Raw genomic sequence first — 19,425 nt, forward strand, 5'->3', positions numbered from 1 at the left:
AGAATCTTGGGTAAAATATTCTGAATACAAACAATTTTCTATAAAACAATCACAATACAGATTTTATTACCAGTGAATTTTTCAGCATTTTTGATGAAACAGTCTCGATACAAATCATTTTCTATGAAGCAATCGACAAATGAATTTTTCAGCATTTTTGGTGAAACATTCTCGATACAAGTCATTTTCTATGAAGCAATCGAAAAAATATATATATATCAACAAAGACTTGTTTCTGAACCCACCTTTTCGTGGAGCCATCTGTTAATTTGTAGCCCTGGAGACTGGTTGACATGCTGGGTTCGCTCTCCACCGAAGATAATTGATCTGATTTTCCAGACTGGATGTCATCCGGATGGAATTTCAGGATACCTGAAGTTAGAGGATGTTAAATTGATTCATGACATCTGCACTTAAAGAAATCTCTATATTTCAGGATACCTGAAGCTAAAAGTGATTAAATGAACTTATGACATCTGCACTAAATGAAAGGATGAGTGCGAATAACCATTGGCAAAGTGCCCATCGTCAAAATTTTTAAAAAAATTGCTATTATAAAGTTTATACATATATTGGTTGTGTGATAAAATATTATTTGGTTTGAGGCATCGTAACTTAGTATTTTTAATGAGTTGTATGTGTGTGGGGGGGGGGGGGGGGGGAGCTGGATTTACCTGTTGTATGCAGTCTAATGAATCAGAGCAACTTGTTTCAGCATATATATTACATAAATTATTTTTTTGTCAAATGAAACTTGTCTTGTGATGTAAAAGAGTTAAATGTTAAATAATTGTGGTGCGACACAAGAAAATGGGAAAGTAATTATGTTTTTTTTAATCCTAGAGAAGAGAGGGAGGGGTGGCATATTACTTTATTTACTCACAGAAGCCATCACTGATTTCACTTAACTGTATAAAAGTCTTGTAACTAGAAAAACTTGTTTCAGTGTATTTATTAATTTTATATAACTTTTCTAATAAAATTATTCATAGCATTTTGGTGAAAATAAAAGAAAAAACTCTGCAAAGCTATTATGAATAGTGCTGGTGTGGAAGATTAGGTCATAAGTAACAAACCTAGGGTGTGTGGGATGGAGCATTTTATTTTACTTTTTTGCAAAATAGACATAAAAGGGGACATTTACACAACAATTTTGGTTGTACAAAATGTACTTTCATGCCCATTAGAGGGGGTTGAGTCAAGCCACCCTTATGTGTAGAGTTCTATTACAGCATGGGTCTCTATATAAAGTAGGAGCCACCACAATGTACATCTGCTATTTAGATAATTAATATAACTTTGAATATCATTTTACATTTAATCTTTCTTAATCCTAAGAAATAAGAATCAAAGTATGATATACTTACTGTATTTGGACTCTATTTCCTATCCATATCCGCCCCCCCCCCCTTTTTTTTGGATAGCATGCATTATATGAAAATGACTTTTCTTTTTTTTGGGTTGTAATTGAAAATATTTTACTGACCCCTATGACTCTAACCCCTATTTTTCTTTCAAAGACCTACATTTTATTTTGGGTTGTTCTTTTTGTACAAAAGTTTCACTGTATCTGCCTAGCCATCCTATCTAAGCATGTAGCAACTACCTCATGGCAGGAATAAACATGGCCGCCTGCTAGCATATGGACTGAAAATGTCCCTATTTAGTTTGAGTACATATCGAGCCCAACCCTCAGACAAGCTGATTTTCACATATATCTCACCTTATATTCATATCTTTTCAACCGTGAATAATTAGCTTGTCTGAGGCAGGGGCTCATATAAAAAATGAACATCTTTTATCCTCAAGTCACTGTAAGATTCTTCTTTCAATCAGCACTACATTTAAGAATAAAGCAATCAATATATTGATCACAAGCAGTGATTGGCCACTTATTGCCTTTCTTTTTTACACAGGCACCTTCTGTACCCAATTACAAAATTTCACAGTTGTCACCTTACTATAACTAAAGATATGTAGCGTTACAATTCAGACCCCCCCCCCCTAAAACACACATTTTCATGAATATTTGACAAGGTCATTTTACCATTAATTTTTTATATTTCAAATTCAATAAAAATATTATTTTATGTGGATCATAAAAGTGTAAGCCCCCAACTTTAATTAGGCATCAATTTTTTTTCATTCATTCACAATTTATTTTTCATGTACAAAAGTGGGCACTTTTACCCCCTTATTCGCACTCATCCTTTCTATATTTCAGGATACCTGAAGTTAAAGGAGATAAATGAACTTATGACATCTGCACTAAATGAAAATTCTATATTTCAGGATACCTGAAGTTAAAGGAGATTAAATGAATTCATGACATCTGCACTAAATGAAATTTTTATATTTCAGGATACCTTAAGTTAAAGGTGTTTAAATGAACTTATGACATCTGCACTAAATGAAATTTCTATATTTTAGGATACCTGAAGTTAAAGGAGATTTAATGAATTCATGACATCTGCACTAAATGAAATTTCTATATTTCAGGAAACCTGAAGTTAAAAGTGTTTAAATGAACTTATGACATCTGCACTAAATGAAATTTCTATATTTCAGGATACCTGAAGTTAAAGGAGATTAAATGAATTTATGACATCTGCACTAAATGAAATTTTTATATTTCAGGAAACCTGAAGTTAAAGGAGATTAAATGAACTTATGACATCTGCACTAAATGAAATTTCTACATTTCAGGAAATCTGAAGTTAAAAGTGTTTAAATGAACTTATGACATCTGCACTAAATGAAATTTCTATATTTCAGGATACCTGAAGTCAAAGGTGATAAGATGAATTACAACTGCACTAAACAAAATTTCTGTGAAAAATAATTAAATGAATTCAAGACATCTGCACTTAAAGAAACTTCTACATTCCACTGTGTGAGCTGTGAAAAGTGATTAAATTAAAATCAATTCATGACATCTGCACTAAATGAAATTTCTATATTTCAGGATACCTGAAGTTAAAAGAAACTAGAGGATCAGAGAGGCGATACCGCCTCCAAATATTGTACCACCAGCTGGAGCAAACGCATTCGTATAGACCCCCACATACACAAAATAAGGGACACAGCCACCAGTTTTGTGCTTGACAAGCTGTAAAAATGCAATCAACAAGAATTTTTAAACCATTGCAAAAAATATATATGGTACAATCAAATTTAAGTTCTTCGTAAGGTAGGTCAAGGGTCAATTTCAAGGTCACAGTAAATTGCCAGTATATGACTTCCTATTCAAGTTCAAGAGTAACTATGGACCTATCTCTGTCAAGTTTGAAGTTAAAAGAGAAAGAAATAAACAGAGTTCAGTTCATGATAAAAAGTAGGTCAAAGGTCAATTTCAAGGTCACACTTAGATTGCCAGTATAGGACTTCCTATTCAACTTCAATAGTAACTATGGACCTATCTCAGCCAGTTTTGGAGATAAAAGGGAAGCAAAATTTGCAAAATTCAGTTCATGGTGAAAAGTAGGTCAAAGGTCAATTTCAAGGTCACATTTAGATTGCCAGTATATGACTTTCTATTCAAGTTCAATAGTAACTATGGACCTATCTCAGCCAGTTTTGGAGATAAAAGGGAAGAAAAGTTTGCAAAGTTCAGTTCATGGTGAAAAGTAGGTCAAAGGTCAATTTCAAGGTCACATATAGATTGCCAGTATATGACTTCCTATTCAAGTTCAATAGTAACTATGGACCTATCTCTGCCAGTTTTGGAGATAAAAGGGAAGCAAATTTTGCAAAGTTCAGTTTATGGTGAAAAGTAGGTCAAAGGTCAATTTCAAGGTCACATTTAGATTGCCAGTATATGACTTCCTATTCAAGTTCAATAGTAACTATGGACCTATCTCTGCCAGTTTTGGAGATAAAAGGGAAGCAAATTTTGCAAAGTTCAGTTTATGGTGAAAAGTAGGTCAAAGGTCAATTTCAAGGTCACATTTAGATTGCCAGTATATGACTTCCTATTCAAGTTCAATAGTAACTATGGACCTATCTCAGCCAGTTTTGGAGATAAAAGGAAAGCAAAATTTGCAAAATTCAGTTCATGGTGAAAAGTAGGTCAAAGGTCAATTTTAATGTCACATATAGATTGCCAGTATATGACTTCCTATTCAAGTTCAATAGTAACTACGGACCTATCTCTGCCAGTTTTGGAGATAAAAGGAAAGCAAAATTTGCAAAAAAAAAATGTTAAGGTCACATTTAGATTGCCAGTATATGACTTCCTATTCAAGTTCAATAGTAACTATGGACCTATCTCTGCCAGTTTTGGAGATAAAAGGGAAGAAAAATTTGCAAAGTTCAGTTCATGGTGAAAAGTAGGTCAAAGGTCAATTTCAAGGTCATAGTAAGATTGCCAGTATATGACTTCCTATTCAACTTCAATAGTAACTATGGACCTATCTCTGCCAGTTTTGGAGATATAAGGGACTAGATGTTATAATTTTGGAGTTACCATAATGTGCCTTAAATTTCGTACAGAAAAAATTAATTAAAATAAAGAAAATGTCATTTTGGTCAAAATTCTTGAAATAGGAGGTGCTCTGAAGTTTCAGAAGTTCAAATTTGATGAAATAATGTCATTTTTGAACACAAGTTGTCTGCTTTGCCAAGCCTTATGTTTTATTTTTCCAGAGTTCAAAATTTATTATCCATTACCGTACTGCACATTTTGCTTTTACCACCAATATGTACTTTTTGATACAGCGTAACTCGAAAACCGTATGGAATACAAAAAAACCCGAGACCACCTCCAGTGTTGGGCTTTACATGCTCTACAAAATGCAAAAAAGAATGGGTCTCTAGCATTAACGGTTCCCGAATTAGAGACAGTTTTCAGTTTCGGTATCTTATGGCCGCTACTCCCGTGAAAATGCACCGATTGACCCCAAGTTCATGGAGATGAAAGATGACCTGAAGGGTAACACTTTCCAATAATATTATTGGTTAAGTCTGTGTGGTGTCTGAATAACAGGGCAAAAAAAATTTTTTTCGTAAAAAATTTCATTTTTTTGAAAATTTTGGCCCATTTGACCTTGAAGTAGAGGTCAAAGGTCAAATCCAAGGGTATATTTGAAATCTACACATATGACTTTTGGAAAACCGGCTATAGAAATTTTTCCCATAACTCCTTCCGTAGGGTAGATAATTAGCATTTAATTTTGCCATTTTTAGACAAGGGTGCATTGCAATGAGTGCCACACCCAGACCCCAATACCGACAAAGCCTAAATTTTACGTGGAACGAGTTGAGATTATAGGTGACCTAAATCCATGAGATGGGTACGGGGGCCCTTACCGTCTAGGAGGAGAAGCGGTAACGGTAGCCGTCCGGCGGAGCCGGCGGAGCCAACGGAGCCGGCGGAACGATCCGGACGGGACCGAAACCATGTGTACCGCCAGCGCTAACGCTGGTGGTACAATTAAATGAATTTATGACATCTGCACTAAATGAAATTTTTATATTTCAGGATACCTGAAGTTAAAGGAGATTAAATGAATTCATGACATCTGCACTAAATGAAATTTCTATATTTCAGGAAACCTGAAGTTAAAACTGTTTAAATGAACTTATGACATCTGCACTAAATGAAATTTCTATATTTCAGGATACCTGAAGTCAAAGGTGATAAGATGAATTACAACTGCACTAAACAAAATTTCTGTGAAAAATAATTAAATGAATTCAAGACATCTGCACTTAAAGAAACTTCTACATTCCACTGTGTGAGCTGTGAAAAGTGATTAAATTAAAATCAATTCATGACATCTGCACTAAAATTTCTATATGTCACTGTTTGGACTGGGTAGAATTGAGTTGTTTATGAATGGAAACTGCTAAATTCATTTCACAATCAGAAAGTGCATTTAAGTTTAAACCTTTCCTATTTTAAGGACGCAAAGGTAGAAAATGAAAATCATTATGGCTGTTTTAATATCAGTGCTTAAGAGGATATGTTGCAGGCAGCAACATAATTTTGTTCTTGATATATATATATATATATATATATATATATATATAAAACCTGCATTTCTTTTTCATCACACGCTTCCATCTAGCTTACCTTTTGGAATTGTCCCTAGACTTTTTGCCTTTGAGAAAAGGTTTTCAGCATTCCAAAAGTGTGGAATTCTCGGGTACAGTTGCCATCCTTCCTCCGGCAAATAAATCCCTAGGCTTAGCAGTAGGCAGCGAAAGGCTTTATCCTGTAAAATGGCTTCCTGTGCACCGCTAAAGGGAATCACAGGAACGGACTTGTCTTGTGCTGTAATGTACAATTTCTTCATGAAAGCAATATTCCCAGCCTTCCCAGTTAAAATGCATGAATATTATTTTGGAAGATGAAATCAGAAAAATATTGCATTTCCTTTATTCAAAATTAGTATGCCCATTCTCCTCAATGTCTACTTTAAATTCAAATGGTCACATAAACTAAATACTACTCTTTTAATATCTCACACGCATTCACATCTGCTGCTTTGCAAAATATGCCACATGAGCTACACAACCACATCTGCCCTATTTACTTCTAAACCAATGCCACATCTGCCCCATTCACTTCTAAACCACATCTGCCCAATGCATACTTAAACCACTGCCACATTTGCCTGATTTGCACCTCAAACACTGCCTCATTTGCCTTGGTGAGTTCCGCCACTGGTCCGCCAATCTTGCAAAATGCACACTTTGGAGCCGTTTGCACAATAAATAAATAAATAAATAATTTTTTTAGAATCATGTACTTACCAACATAAAAATACAGGATTGGTTCTTCTACCTTTCCATAAATTTTCTTTCCACCTGTTGGAGGAAGAGATTGCTAATTTTAGTTACGTAAAACAGGCAAAAGTTGAGGACAAGGGGTTGCAGATTTTCTCACTTATTAACAGAATTGTGGCAGCTCTTTAACACTAGTCAGAAGTTGTGAAATTGAAAACTTAAAAGTGTAAATCCCACTTCATTAGCGCTTTAGTCCAAATCATCACTTTGTATGAACGGATCAATGTAAGTGCTGGAAACCTACCGAGTTTTATATAGCAGACTTCCAGCAGCACCCTCTGAAGCCAGGCCAGATGTACCTGGTGGCCCTTCCCTTCCAGTTTCTTTACACAACGATTCAAGATGGCAGCTGTATCTTGTACCAGAGATGCATCATCAGTGGATATTTCACTGTCTGTTGTTTCCTATATTTTTTTGTTCAAAAAAGGTGGCATTTATTCGATATCCTTTTCCCCCTTCTAATTATAACCACTTTTGTATTCTAATTTACACAATGATTCAAGATGGCGGTTGTATCTTGTACTACAGATGCATCATCAGTGGATATACCACTGTCTGTAGTTTCTTATATATATAATATAATGCCACATTTTTGGGGAAAAAAAAATTTTTTTTCCCCAAAAAATGTGGCATTTATTCAATATCTTTTTTTCCTTCCTTCTAATTATAACCATTTTTGTATTCTAATTTACACAATGAATTAAGATGGCAGCTGTATCTTGTACTAAAGATGCATCATCAGCGGATATACCACTGTCTGTAGTTTCCTATATTTTTTTTTTCAAAAAATGTGGCATATATTCAATATTTGTTCCCTTCCTTCTAATTATAAACATTTTTGTATTCTAATTTACACAATGATTTAAGACGGCAGCTGAATTTTGTACTAGAAATGCATCATCAGTGGACGAAAAAATTGCTATAGAGTCCATAGAGCGCATTCAGAGCAATAGACTAACAGATCCGCCGATCAAATATGGCCAACCCACTTGAATGCTTCTTGCCTAATCCTCGAGGGGAATCTATGCAGTGTCTAATCTGGAATTAAGCCGCCAGCCTTTTAGGCCGCATTCAAATAGAGTTGAGCCATGGCTCTACAGAGCCATGAACTAAATATGGCGGACATACATGAAAGGAAAACCGCTTAATCTTTTAATACCCTCTCCGCCTCTCACACACCTCCCAATGCATCGTCCCTGCGGGGGTACAGTCATTAAATCTCGGCTCCATTGGGACGACACTTGGGAGGCATGTGAGAGGCGGAGAGACTATTAAAAGACTAGGTGGTTTTCCTTTCATGTACATCCACCATATTTAGTTCGTGGCTTTGTAGAGCCATGGCTCAACTCCTTGTGAATGCAGTCTTAGTGAGTCACCATATTTGATCAACGAATCTGTAAAGTCCTGCAGGATTCCTACAGAGTAAACAGAGTGTTGTAGCCCCTCCCCCCTTCCTCCCAATTCTTTGACAACATGAACCTAAACATTTATAGCGAAAACAAACAAACAAAAAGACTTTTTATGATATGCACATACCACAGAACTGCCACATCCAATGACGTCAATCAAATTCATGGACTGGTCCGCCAGAAGTCCTAGGTGTGTCAACTGATTTGTCACCTATAATGACAAAAAATATTGTGAAAATACCACAAAAAGACTTATTGTTCCAAGCATAATTCCAAGTAGTGGGCTAGGCAATCTGTAGGTGGACACTAGAAAGAGAGGGAGTAAAAAAAAAAGAGAAAAACTAACCAACAGTGAGTGCTTTGGATATTCCATCCATAACAAACAGGGGCACCACTTCTGTAATATAATCTTTTCAAAATTTGAGAAGACCAATTATTATTTTTTGACCTAGCTCTATAGAACATATATATGTTGGGTGGCAGCTTTTCTATCAGTGTACTCAGCATGTGAATTTCAAATAAAATTGATATTTGAATTTTTGGTAAATTTACTGACAAAGGACAAAAAAGAATAAAAAAAACTTCAAATAAAATTTGAAAAATATTTTGGTAACATAAGTTGTGCAAATATATCTATAATTACTCTATACTACAGCCTAAATACGGACTAGAAGATACTTGTGGACTTAAATACCCTTTTGGCCAATTTTGGCAAGACATTCATACTTGTCAAAACTAGAAAATGCCAGAGAAGAAGATTGCCTCGTGTGACAAAAATAAATAAATAAATAAATAAATAATAAAACAATAAAAATGAAAAAAAAAAATCAAAAAGAGAAAAAGAAATCAAGCTTTTTGAATCATATGAAGAAATTGTCATGGTCTGATGTATTCAAAACTGCCATTCATAACTAACTTCTTAAAACTCAATTCTTGCTCGACATGTTATACCATGAAACTGGCCCTTTTACAGAATAATGTGAAACAGTAACTTAAATACAGAGAATCCTTTTATGTGTGTGAAAAACAATCAGGACAAAAGATTTCACTAAACCGGAACTCTCAATTAGACTGGCAGAGTTGACAAAAATGTTTGAAAAAAGCAAGTCTCAAGAAAAAACACTAATAAATAGACACTCACAGCACACGATTTTAAGTTTAAAAAAATATTGAAATAATGATATGTAAAAATACATATAATCAACATAGCAAATAGAATAATAATAATTAAATAAGAAAGAAAGTGCCAGGTATCCAATCTTTGTTTCCTTAAAAACTCCTGAAAAGAGTTGTCTACTTAAAAAGCATCCCTTTCCATACTACAACATGACGTTTCTGAATTTAACAGTCGCCTTTAAAATTGCCTTTCTAAATAGACATCAAGGATGGTATATGTACAGACTGCAAACTTCTATTTAAAAAAGTAGAACTAAAATACACTGAAGTACAAGAGTTATCTTTTTCGAATTTAATGAGAAATTTTCAATCCAGCAACAGGAAAAACCTGTCTAAAAGAAGTTAACATTGTTTACTTGTTCACAGTTTTTTTGTGGTTTTCTGACCAACCATCAATAAATTTTACATCTTCCATGTTTTAGGATGTTATGAACTAAACACAAAAGTTAACATAACACCGGTATTGTGAACATTGCAAAAATACAGGAAAAACGTAATCAAATCATTCACATTCAAACTCCGCCTGCTACTTTGCCAAACAAATCTTAAATAAAACAGAAAAAAATAGTTTGACAGATATGGTGTAAAACAAATGTGTCAGACAGTAACAGTCACAGCTACAGCGACTGCATGTACATGAAAGGCACAGACAGAAAAACCAGAACATATACAGACACTTACAGAGTCTGTATATAAAAATCCATCAAATTTCTATTGAACAGCAACTTAGCGTACCTTCCTTTTTTTTTTTTTTTTTTTTCAAAACAAACATCAATGAAAATATAGTTCACATGCCAAGTTATCTGTACACATAAGACACCATGAACAAACTTACCTGGGCTGTTCATGTGCAATATATGAACAAAAAAGCTGCCAAACCTTTGCTGGTTGTGAAATGCAGGACCCAGGGGCCTGAGGAAGCCTGTACGTCCCCTGGAGCTAGACCCCCATCATCTGTTGCTAAGCAGTCCTGTCTTAGTGATCCACAGAGCTTATTTTGTCAATTTTTGTGATGTGTTTCTCAAAAAACATTAATTAAGAAAAAAAGCAAGCCTCTAGCAGATTGATAACTTAACAACAACATTTAATTGTGCTTTGCCTAATACATATAAAAAGAATATTTTTTCAAAAAAGAAAAAAAAAAATAATAATAAATCAAAAAAATAATGATAACAAAGTATTCATCTCAAAGTTGAACATTAAATCTCAAAGTATTGTAATCAGAGGACTTGACCCTTGCTACATAAGTGAGCTAAGAAGATAAGAGGCTGGGAATCTAAAAAGATGATGCTACTGGAGCATGTCTGTCACACCAAAGCCAGGATGGAGGTGATGAAGCAAAAGAGTCCATAAGATTGGGGAAATTTTAGAAGCCTTTCCAGACAGATAAAACTACTTTCCACTATTCCATTTATGTGTCAAATCTCTGTAAAATGGAAAATACTGGCTAAAGATGATGAACAAGATGTTCCCATTTCAATGGTTGGATGAAGTGTATTGCTAAAAAGTGGGGGAAAATCATTATGTTGAGGCACTTTAAATGGTCTTCTTTAAAACTGGTTTAAGACACAGTATGTCTGTAAAAACTTCAAATGCTTCTATAGGACACTACTGCCCCCATGATTTGCATCATAACATGAGCTCCACAACAGGCTTCTTCTCTATGATCTTACCACCTGTCATAGCCAAAAAAAAAAAAAAAAAAATCAAATTTCCTGTTTTGGTACCTAAGTTAACATGCAATTAAGATTTTTAACATGGCTGCCATATTAGTTGGCATAGTCAGCTCCAGGCTTCTTCCGAGATATATCCCTTATCACAAAATTTTCAAAACAGTTCACCTGAAATTTCCTCCTCCTTCTTAATCTTAGCCTCATTAAGGGCAGTTGTCGTTTGTGACTTGAAGCTGCAAATTAGTGATTTTGATTGCTTTGATTGTGAAATATGTGACTTAAACTGCAATTTCATGGTCTGATTGCACAAATAACAACATTATTAACTGCGCATAATTTTTTTTTTTTTTTTGGCAAACTTTTTTCAATGCGAGGACCAGTAAAGTAGCTCAGGCTTTTTTGATAATATTAGAGGGGGTGAATGATTTCAGTTGCCATGCTCACTCAATGCATGAGCGATGTGGAAAATGTAAAGAAGTCCAGAGTTTACTTTTCAATGCCTTTTTTTTTTAGTACCATGCACTCTTGCATATTAAACATTACCTCTGTTGTCATTGAAAGATAAGCAAAATCCAAAAAAAAGAATTAAAGTTATGTATTTCTATCATGTACTATTCTTACTGTGTTTTAAAATGGGTTTAATGCACATCCAATAATTATAATCTCTGGCACAGACAGTTTGTACCAAACGGGCAGGCAGGCAAGGGGACTAGCAGTTCAAAATTTTAAAACAATGCCCAGTCAGATAATGAATTTGCAATTCAAGTCATCAATTGGGTGATCGAAATCACTTACCTGTGGCTTCAAGTCAAAAAGGACAATTTACTTTATAAGGCCTGGTATTAAAAAGGTAAAACATGGCAAACATCTAAAATATGGCTGCAGTGTTGGTTGGTGAAACAAGCCACGAAACAATAGGCTTCTTTCCTGGCATATCTAGATAACGATACCAAATAGCAAGAACTTTTCTCTTTTTGTATTTAAGTAAGGGAGAAACAAAGATTTCTAAGATGTGCGTACATGCTTTAAAAATTTTTTACTGTGAAAAGTAGATCAATGTCATATTTATATTTGCCATTTATGATTTCTTATCCAAGTTCAGAAGTAACTATCCGTGTATCTCTTTTAGTTTTAGAGATAGGGGGGTTGAGGAATGAAGTGCGTGTAAGATTTTCAATTTTAATTATAGTTGCAGCCATACTGGGTGATCATATTGGAAATAATTGGCTATTTTTTTTTTGACACACCTCACATATCCATGCCAAATCACACAAACTCTTTTTTTTTCTGCATACACATCAGAGTGTGATAAAGGTTATAGTGTAGAACAGACATAGTGCATAAACAGAGCAGAAATAGAGCAGATAGAGCAGAAATGCTATAATGCCCCTCACTTCGTGGGTACATAAAAAAAAATGTTAATATAAGACAATTTCTACAATTTACCATTGCTCATCATTGTGAGTCACCTAAGGTCCTCTTGAATCTCAACATTTTTTTTTTATATTAAAAAAAAACAAAAAAAAAAAAACACTCAGATGGGGTGGGGGTGGGGGGTCTCAACACACCTCGCATCTTGTCTTAGATATCCCATGGTCCTCCAGCGCTTCCACGATCTTGTCGACCAAGTTCGGGTCACTTTCATGCTCTGTATAGGTCATAAACAGGATGTCCACGTCTTCATCTGACCAGTGACTGTCCAGGGATTCCGTCTGATCACTAAAATAAAAAAAAAAGAAGAAAAAAAACAGGAGGATCAGAGACGCAAAGGTTAATTACCAAAATCATGTTAATGCATTACAACAAAACAAACAAGAGAAAGAGACAAATAAGAGAAGATTTTGCAAACAAAAGTGACCTAGCACTGAAAAAGTGATAGTGAATCAACTGATTGTGAATAAGGCCCAAGACTGTGGTTGAGCCTACCTCTCAGACTCTGGAGAACCTGGCTCATCTTCCTTCATTTTCAGAAGTTGCTGGGCACAATGATAGGGGTCTCTCTCGGCAAGACGCTCAAATATCTTCAGAATGTACTCCACCAAGTCACTGGCATCCTATAATAATAATAATAATAATAATAATAATAATAATAATAATAATAATATAGACAGTTATTCAAAAGTTAACCTTTTTTCACGTCATGCTTGCAAAAATTCATTTGCTAAATAATTATAATAAAGATTGCTACAAAATTGAAAAAAAAAATCAAAAATATTGTCACAAAAAATATTCGTTAAAATATCATTCAATGAAAAAAAAATTAATAAGTCTTGCTGGTGGGGCAACTTACCTCATTGAGAGGATACTGATGATGCGAGATCTCACTGAAGGTCTTTAAAATGTTTATCTGAAGTAGAGATTCCGGTTTCTCGCAGGGTCCAGCAATGTGGTGCATCATGGTGAAGATACACTCATTCACTGCAGGAACGTTCTCAGTGAAAGTCTCCAAAAGGCGTCCGTAATGCTGCATCACTTCCTCGGTGGCAAATCTACAGCATCACATATACATATATTATGTTCTTAAACGAGACAGCAAAACTGGCAAATATTCAGAAAATTAACAAAACAAATCTGAAGTAAGACAAAAATACTGTCTGGCACATGTAGGGTGAAAAGAAAGAAATCAGTGGCTCCAGTAAAGAAAACCTGTTGACACTGATTTTTGGTTGGAGCCTTGTTTTTTTTTTTTCCCATAGAGAGCAACTTGGTGATTTGGAAATGAGGAAAAATTACGACTCAGCACTTATGAAGTGAACAAGACAGGTGTCGGACAGTGCTGTCGGCAGACATATTGAACATGATCAGAATATGTACAGACAAAGTATCTGTGTATAAAACCACCATTTTACTGTATTCACCCTAAAAATCTCCAAAAGGTGTACATTATGCTCAAATAATTCTTCAGCTATCTCTGTTACTAAAGTTATATCACTAACTTACTGTTTAATGTGGTGCAGCATGTCAAAGTTCCCTGTAGGCGTGGCCTTCTGCAGCATGAGGATGTAGCTGTGGTTGGTAATGATCAGTTTCTTCAGGTAATCCAGGTTCTGAAGATGCGGCTGATACAAGCGGATCAGGAGAAGGAACATCTGTCTAATGTCCTCCATGCTGGACAATTCGGCTGATAAAGAGAGAAAATTTGTCAGGTTTTGGAGAAAAAAAAATACTGATGGAAAAGCTTGGGTGAAAGCAGGGGCAACTTGCTCATTGGTTTTGATCTTGGAATGCACAGAGCACCATTGCTTTTCTTCCTTTCGGTTAAATTTACTTCCTTCCACCAATCATGACAGCCCTTAGTAAAATGAAAAGTTTGCAGCAAATTTACAGGAAATTTGCTGCAAACTAAAAGTTTCCGACAAGGAGTTAACAAGAAGATTTATGTTGCTGCTATTATTTTTGCTGATATTTTTGTACATTTGCAAGAAGAGTTTGCAACAGGCCTGATATTTTGCTATGGCACATGGATAAATTGTTCCAAATAAGTCTTGCACTCACCATGCAAATTGAGAAGATACTCCTTGTCCTGCTGTTTAAGGGCTCTCTTCTTCTCAGTCATAAAGTACTCCACTGTCCACAACATGTCATGGAGGGCAGCCACAGCCAGCTTCAGTCTATAAGAAATGAGGAGAGAAAGATACATCAGGGATGTGATTTGTGAGGGGTGGGGGCTGATAATTGACAATGTTGTGCAATAATCCTTGAAAAGTTTTAAAAACTTAGTTAAAAATGAAGTAAAAAAAAAAAAAAATGAAATCAGGAAAAAACCTGAAAAATCACATCCCTGATAAATAATTATGAAGTCACAGATGGTCATTGTCAAACACTGTCTATGAAAAACATGAAATCAAAAATGGTGGTGCTGTAAATAAAATGAAAATAGAAGAGGGCAGAAAAAATTGTAAAGATGCAGATAGCATATAAAGAGAAGGCAGAAGAAATGTGATGATGTAGATAACATATTAAAAGCTTCAGGTGTAAGTAAAGAAAGACAAGAAATAAAAAAAAAACTTTAAAAAAAACCTTTTAGATATTTCACTTATATTTACTTAATAGATTTCAAGTTATTTCAAATGTGTATTCTAAGAATTTTTCTGTAGTTAATGACCATCAAAATTTTCCAAAATGGCAGTCAATTTAGCTAAATTTTAACAAATATTTTCTGTAATTTTGTTTCGTAGCGTAGGAATTAGAAAATAGAAAGCGATTTGATGTATCATTATAGCCTGAAATCTCTGCTTTCTGTGACTGCTAAAGATCACAACTTTTAAAACTAGAGGATCAGAGAGGCGATACCGCCTCCGAATATTGTACCACCAGCTGGAGCAAGCGCATTCGTATAGACCCCCACATACACAAAATAAGGGACATAGCCGACAGTTTTGTGCTTGACAAGCTGTAAAAATGCAATCAACAAGAATTTTTAAACTATTGCAAAAAACATATATGGTACAATCAAATTTAAGTTCTTCGTAAGGTAGGTCAAGGGTCAATTTCAAGGTCACAGTAAATTGCCAGTATATGACTTCCTATTCAAGTTCAAGAGTAACTATGGACCTGTCTCTGTCAAGTTTGAAGTTAAAAGAGAAAGAAATTAGCAGAGTTCAGTTCATGATAAAAAGTAGGTCAAAGGTCAATTTCAAGGTCACATTTAGATTGCCAGTATATGACTTTCTATTCAAGTTCAATAGTAACTATGGACCTATCTCTGCCAGTTTTGGAGATAAAAGGGAAGCAAAATTTGCAAAGTTCAGTTTATGGTGAAAAGTAGGACAAAGGTCAATTTTAATGTCACATTTATAATGCCAGTATATGACTTCCTATTCAAGTTCAATAGTAACTACGGACCTATCTCAGCCAGTTTTGGAGATAAAAGGAAAGCAAAATTTGCAAAATTCAGTTTATGGTGTAAAGTAGGTCAAAGGTCAATTTTAAGGTCACATTTAGATTGCCAGTATATGACTTCCTTTTCAAGTTCAATAGTAACTATGGACCTATCTCTGCCAGTTTTGGAGATAAAAGGAAAGCAAAATTTGCAAAGTTCAGTTCATGGTGAAAAGTAGGTCAAAGGTCAATTTCAAGGTCACATTTAGATTGCCAGTATATGACTTCCTATTCAAGTTCAATAGTAACTATGGACCTATCTCAGCCAGTTTTGGAGATAAAAGGGAAGAAAAATTTGCAAAATTCAGTTCATGGTGAAAAGTAGGTCAAAGGTCAATTTCAAGGTCACATTTAGATTGCCAGTATATGACTTCCTATTCAAGTTCAATAGTAACTATGGACCTATCTCTGCCAGTTTTGGAGATAAAAGGGAAGCAAAATTTGCAAAGTTCAGTTTATGGTGAAAAGTAGGTCAAAGGTCAATTTTGAGGTCACATTTAGATTGCCAGTATATGACTTCCTATTCAAGTTCAATAGTAACTACGGACCTATCTCAGCCAGTTTTGGAGATAAAAGGAAAGCAAAATTTGCAAAATTCAGTTCATGGTGTAAAGTAGGTCAAAGGTCAATTTTAAGGTCACATTTAGATTGCCAGTATATGACTTCCTATTCAAGTTCAATAGTAACTATGGACCTATCTCTGCCAGTTTTGGAGATAAAAGGGAAGCAAATTTTGCAAAGTTCAGTTTATGGTGAAAAGTAGGTCAAAGGTCAATTTTAAGGTCACATTTAGATTGCCAGTATATGACTTCCTATTCAAGTTCAATAGTAACTATGGACCTATCTCTGCCAGTTTTGGAGATAAAAGGGAAGAAAAATTTGCAAAGTTCAGTTCATGGTGAAAAGTAGGTCAAAGGTCACTTTCAAGGTCATAGTAAGATTGCCAGTATATGACTTCCTATTCAACTTCAATAGTAACTATGGACCTATCTCTGCCAGTTTTGGAGATAAAAGGGAAGAAAAATTTGCAAAGTTCAGTTCATGGTGAAAAGTAGGTCAAAGGTCACTTTCAAGGTCATAGTAAGATTGCCAGTATATGACTTCCTATTCAACTTCAATAGTAACTATGGACCTATCTCTGCCAGTTTTGGAGATATAAGGGACTAAATGTTATAATTTTGGAGTTACCATAATGTGCCTTAAATTTCGTACAGAAAAAATTAATTAAAATAAAGAAAATGTCATTTTGGTCAAAATTCTTGAAATAGGAGGTGCTCTGAAGTTTCAGAAGTTCAAATTTGATGAAATAATGTCATTTTTGAACACAAGTTGTCTGCTTTGCCAAGCCTTATGTTTTATTTTTCCAGAGTTCAAAATTTATTATCCATTACCGTACTGCACATTTTGCTTTTACCACCAATATGTACTTTTTGATACAGCGTAACTCGAAAACCGTATGGAATACAAAAAAACCGAGACCACCTCCAGTGTTGGGCTTTACATGCTCTACAAAATGCAAAAAAGAATGGGTCTCTAGCATTAACGGTTCCCGAATTAGAGACAGTTTTCAGTTTCGGTATCTTATGGCCGCTACTCCCGTGAAAATGCACCGATTGACCCCAAATTCATGGAGATGAAAGATGACCTGAAGGGTAACACCTTCCAATAATATTATTGGTTAAGTCTGTGTGGTGTCTGAATAACAGGGCAAAAAAAAAATTTTTCGTAAAAAATTTAATTTTTTTGAAAATTTTGGCCCATTTGACCTTGAAGTAAAGGTCAATGGTCAAATCCAAGGGTATATTTGAAATCTACACATATGACTTTTGGAAAGCCGTCTATAGAAATTTTTCCCATAACTCCTTCCGTAGGGTAGATAATTAGCATTTAATTTTGCCATTTTTAGACAAGGGTGCATTGCAATGAGTGCCACACCCAGACCCCAATACCGACAAAGCCCAAATTTTACGTGGAACGAGTTGAGATTATAGGTGACCTAAATCCATGAGATGGGTACGGGGGCCCTTACCGTCTAGGAGGAGAAGCGGTAACGGTAGCCATCCGGCGGAGCCAACGGAGCCGGCGGAGCCGGCGGAGCCGGCGGAGCCGGCGGAACGATCCGGACGGGACCGAAACCATGTGTACCGCCAGCGCTAACGCTGGTGGTACAATTATTAAAATGTTAGAGCCTGAAATCCTAGATGGCTACCACTATATGTTAGTTTCTTGGCTTGTTTAGAAAACTCACATTTTCTCATGAGGGGATGCGTCAGCGTTCTTCCTTTGAAGAAGCATAAGCTGCTCACAAGAAGCCACTGCTAGAAATGTCACAAGACTGAAGGTGGGTACGGCTAACACGGTTCTGAAATAAGGAAAGCACTTTTTTTTTAAATCTTTATAAGAATATCAGAGCATTTTATCTGATGAAGTAACATTTACTATCTTGATAAAGTAACAATCACTATCTTCGAAATTACACATTTATAATTGCATTAAAACTGCATTTACTGTCCTTCTGAAATTGTACGCATAACGTCGATACCATTTATAAAAGGCAGTGTTGTCAATGAGACTAAATTTGTTTAGTTCAATAACAGATTTCATTCACATTTGAACTTACTTCACACTTTCAAAGCTGACTTGCTCCAGCACAGCAAGTTTCACAAACCTCTTGATCACCCACAAGAAGTAAGACTCATCTCCATTCTGCTTCTGGGCAGAAAACAGCTCAAACTGGAAAGAAAGTTGAACCTTTGAATTAAACATCATTACAAACTAAGTTTTTATTTCGATTTCATTTCAATGTGGCTATGATGGTGTTGTACTCAATGAGTTACAGGGGAACAACTCCTTGAAACTTAAAAAGGAAAAAGATTGAAAAAAAAAATAGATTTTTCCACATAGGATGCATGCCTAATGGATTTCCACTTAAAAGTCTCTGCACCTGATGAATACTGATAAATGATCCAAATTATGACAGGTGCCACACTGTGCCTTATTGCCAATGGCAACGGAATATTGTTGAAGAGATAGGCAACTTACTTCTAGCAGTCTAGGTAACTTAGACCATTTATTTCAAAATGAAATAAAATCAGGTGATTTTAAAAGCAGTCTTCTTTATTCCCCTGACATGATTCATAATACAGTGTTCAGTTATCAATTAGTGAATGCCACTTGTGATGGCTGAAGCTACAGCAAAGCCATGGACAGAAACATGTACTTGTCCTGGCCTAAGTTTATATCTTTGCAGACTGAGAGTTAAAACAAAACAAAAAACTGAAAACACCCCTTTTTCAGTCCTTTCATTCTCTTGTTGGAAACTTAACGAAAACTAAAAGTCTCCTGTGCAATATGGCAAGAAAACAGTCAATCACTTCAAAACAAACTAGATATGTTTTCTACCTATATTTGAGGCATGACACTTTGACCTTTGATTAAATAATAGTAATTAACACATTAGAGAGGCCATATGGACAGATATATAAATGTCAAACCTG

General features: G+C 35.2%; 1 protein-coding gene across 2 annotated transcripts in view; it reads right to left on the reverse strand.

The window, feature by feature from the left end:
• The window catches only part of LOC106163743 (protein timeless), a 100,213-nt gene that overhangs the window by 5,838 nt on the left and 74,950 nt on the right, over positions 1-19,425 (reverse strand). For both annotated transcript variants that reach the window (XM_086997952.1, XM_086997953.1), the window contains 12 exons: positions 18,549-18,661; positions 18,177-18,290; positions 14,543-14,658; positions 13,988-14,168; positions 13,338-13,536; positions 12,974-13,101; positions 12,616-12,766; positions 8,326-8,409; positions 7,034-7,193; positions 6,757-6,810; positions 6,074-6,274; positions 246-372 (listed from right to left, as the gene is read on the reverse strand). In XM_086997952.1, coding sequence (XP_086854078.1) covers positions 246-372; positions 6,074-6,274; positions 6,757-6,810; positions 7,034-7,193; positions 8,326-8,409; positions 12,616-12,766; positions 12,974-13,101; positions 13,338-13,536; positions 13,988-14,168; positions 14,543-14,658; positions 18,177-18,290; positions 18,549-18,661 — 1,628 coding nt within the window. The remainder of the gene's footprint in view (positions 1-245; positions 373-6,073; positions 6,275-6,756; positions 6,811-7,033; positions 7,194-8,325; positions 8,410-12,615; positions 12,767-12,973; positions 13,102-13,337; positions 13,537-13,987; positions 14,169-14,542; positions 14,659-18,176; positions 18,291-18,548; positions 18,662-19,425) is intronic.

This window comes from Lingula anatina, chromosome 10 (genome assembly GCF_051362555.1).
Source record: "Lingula anatina isolate TDL-2025a chromosome 10, LinAna3.0, whole genome shotgun sequence".
NCBI lineage: Eukaryota > Metazoa > Brachiopoda > Lingulata > Lingulida > Lingulidae > Lingula > Lingula anatina.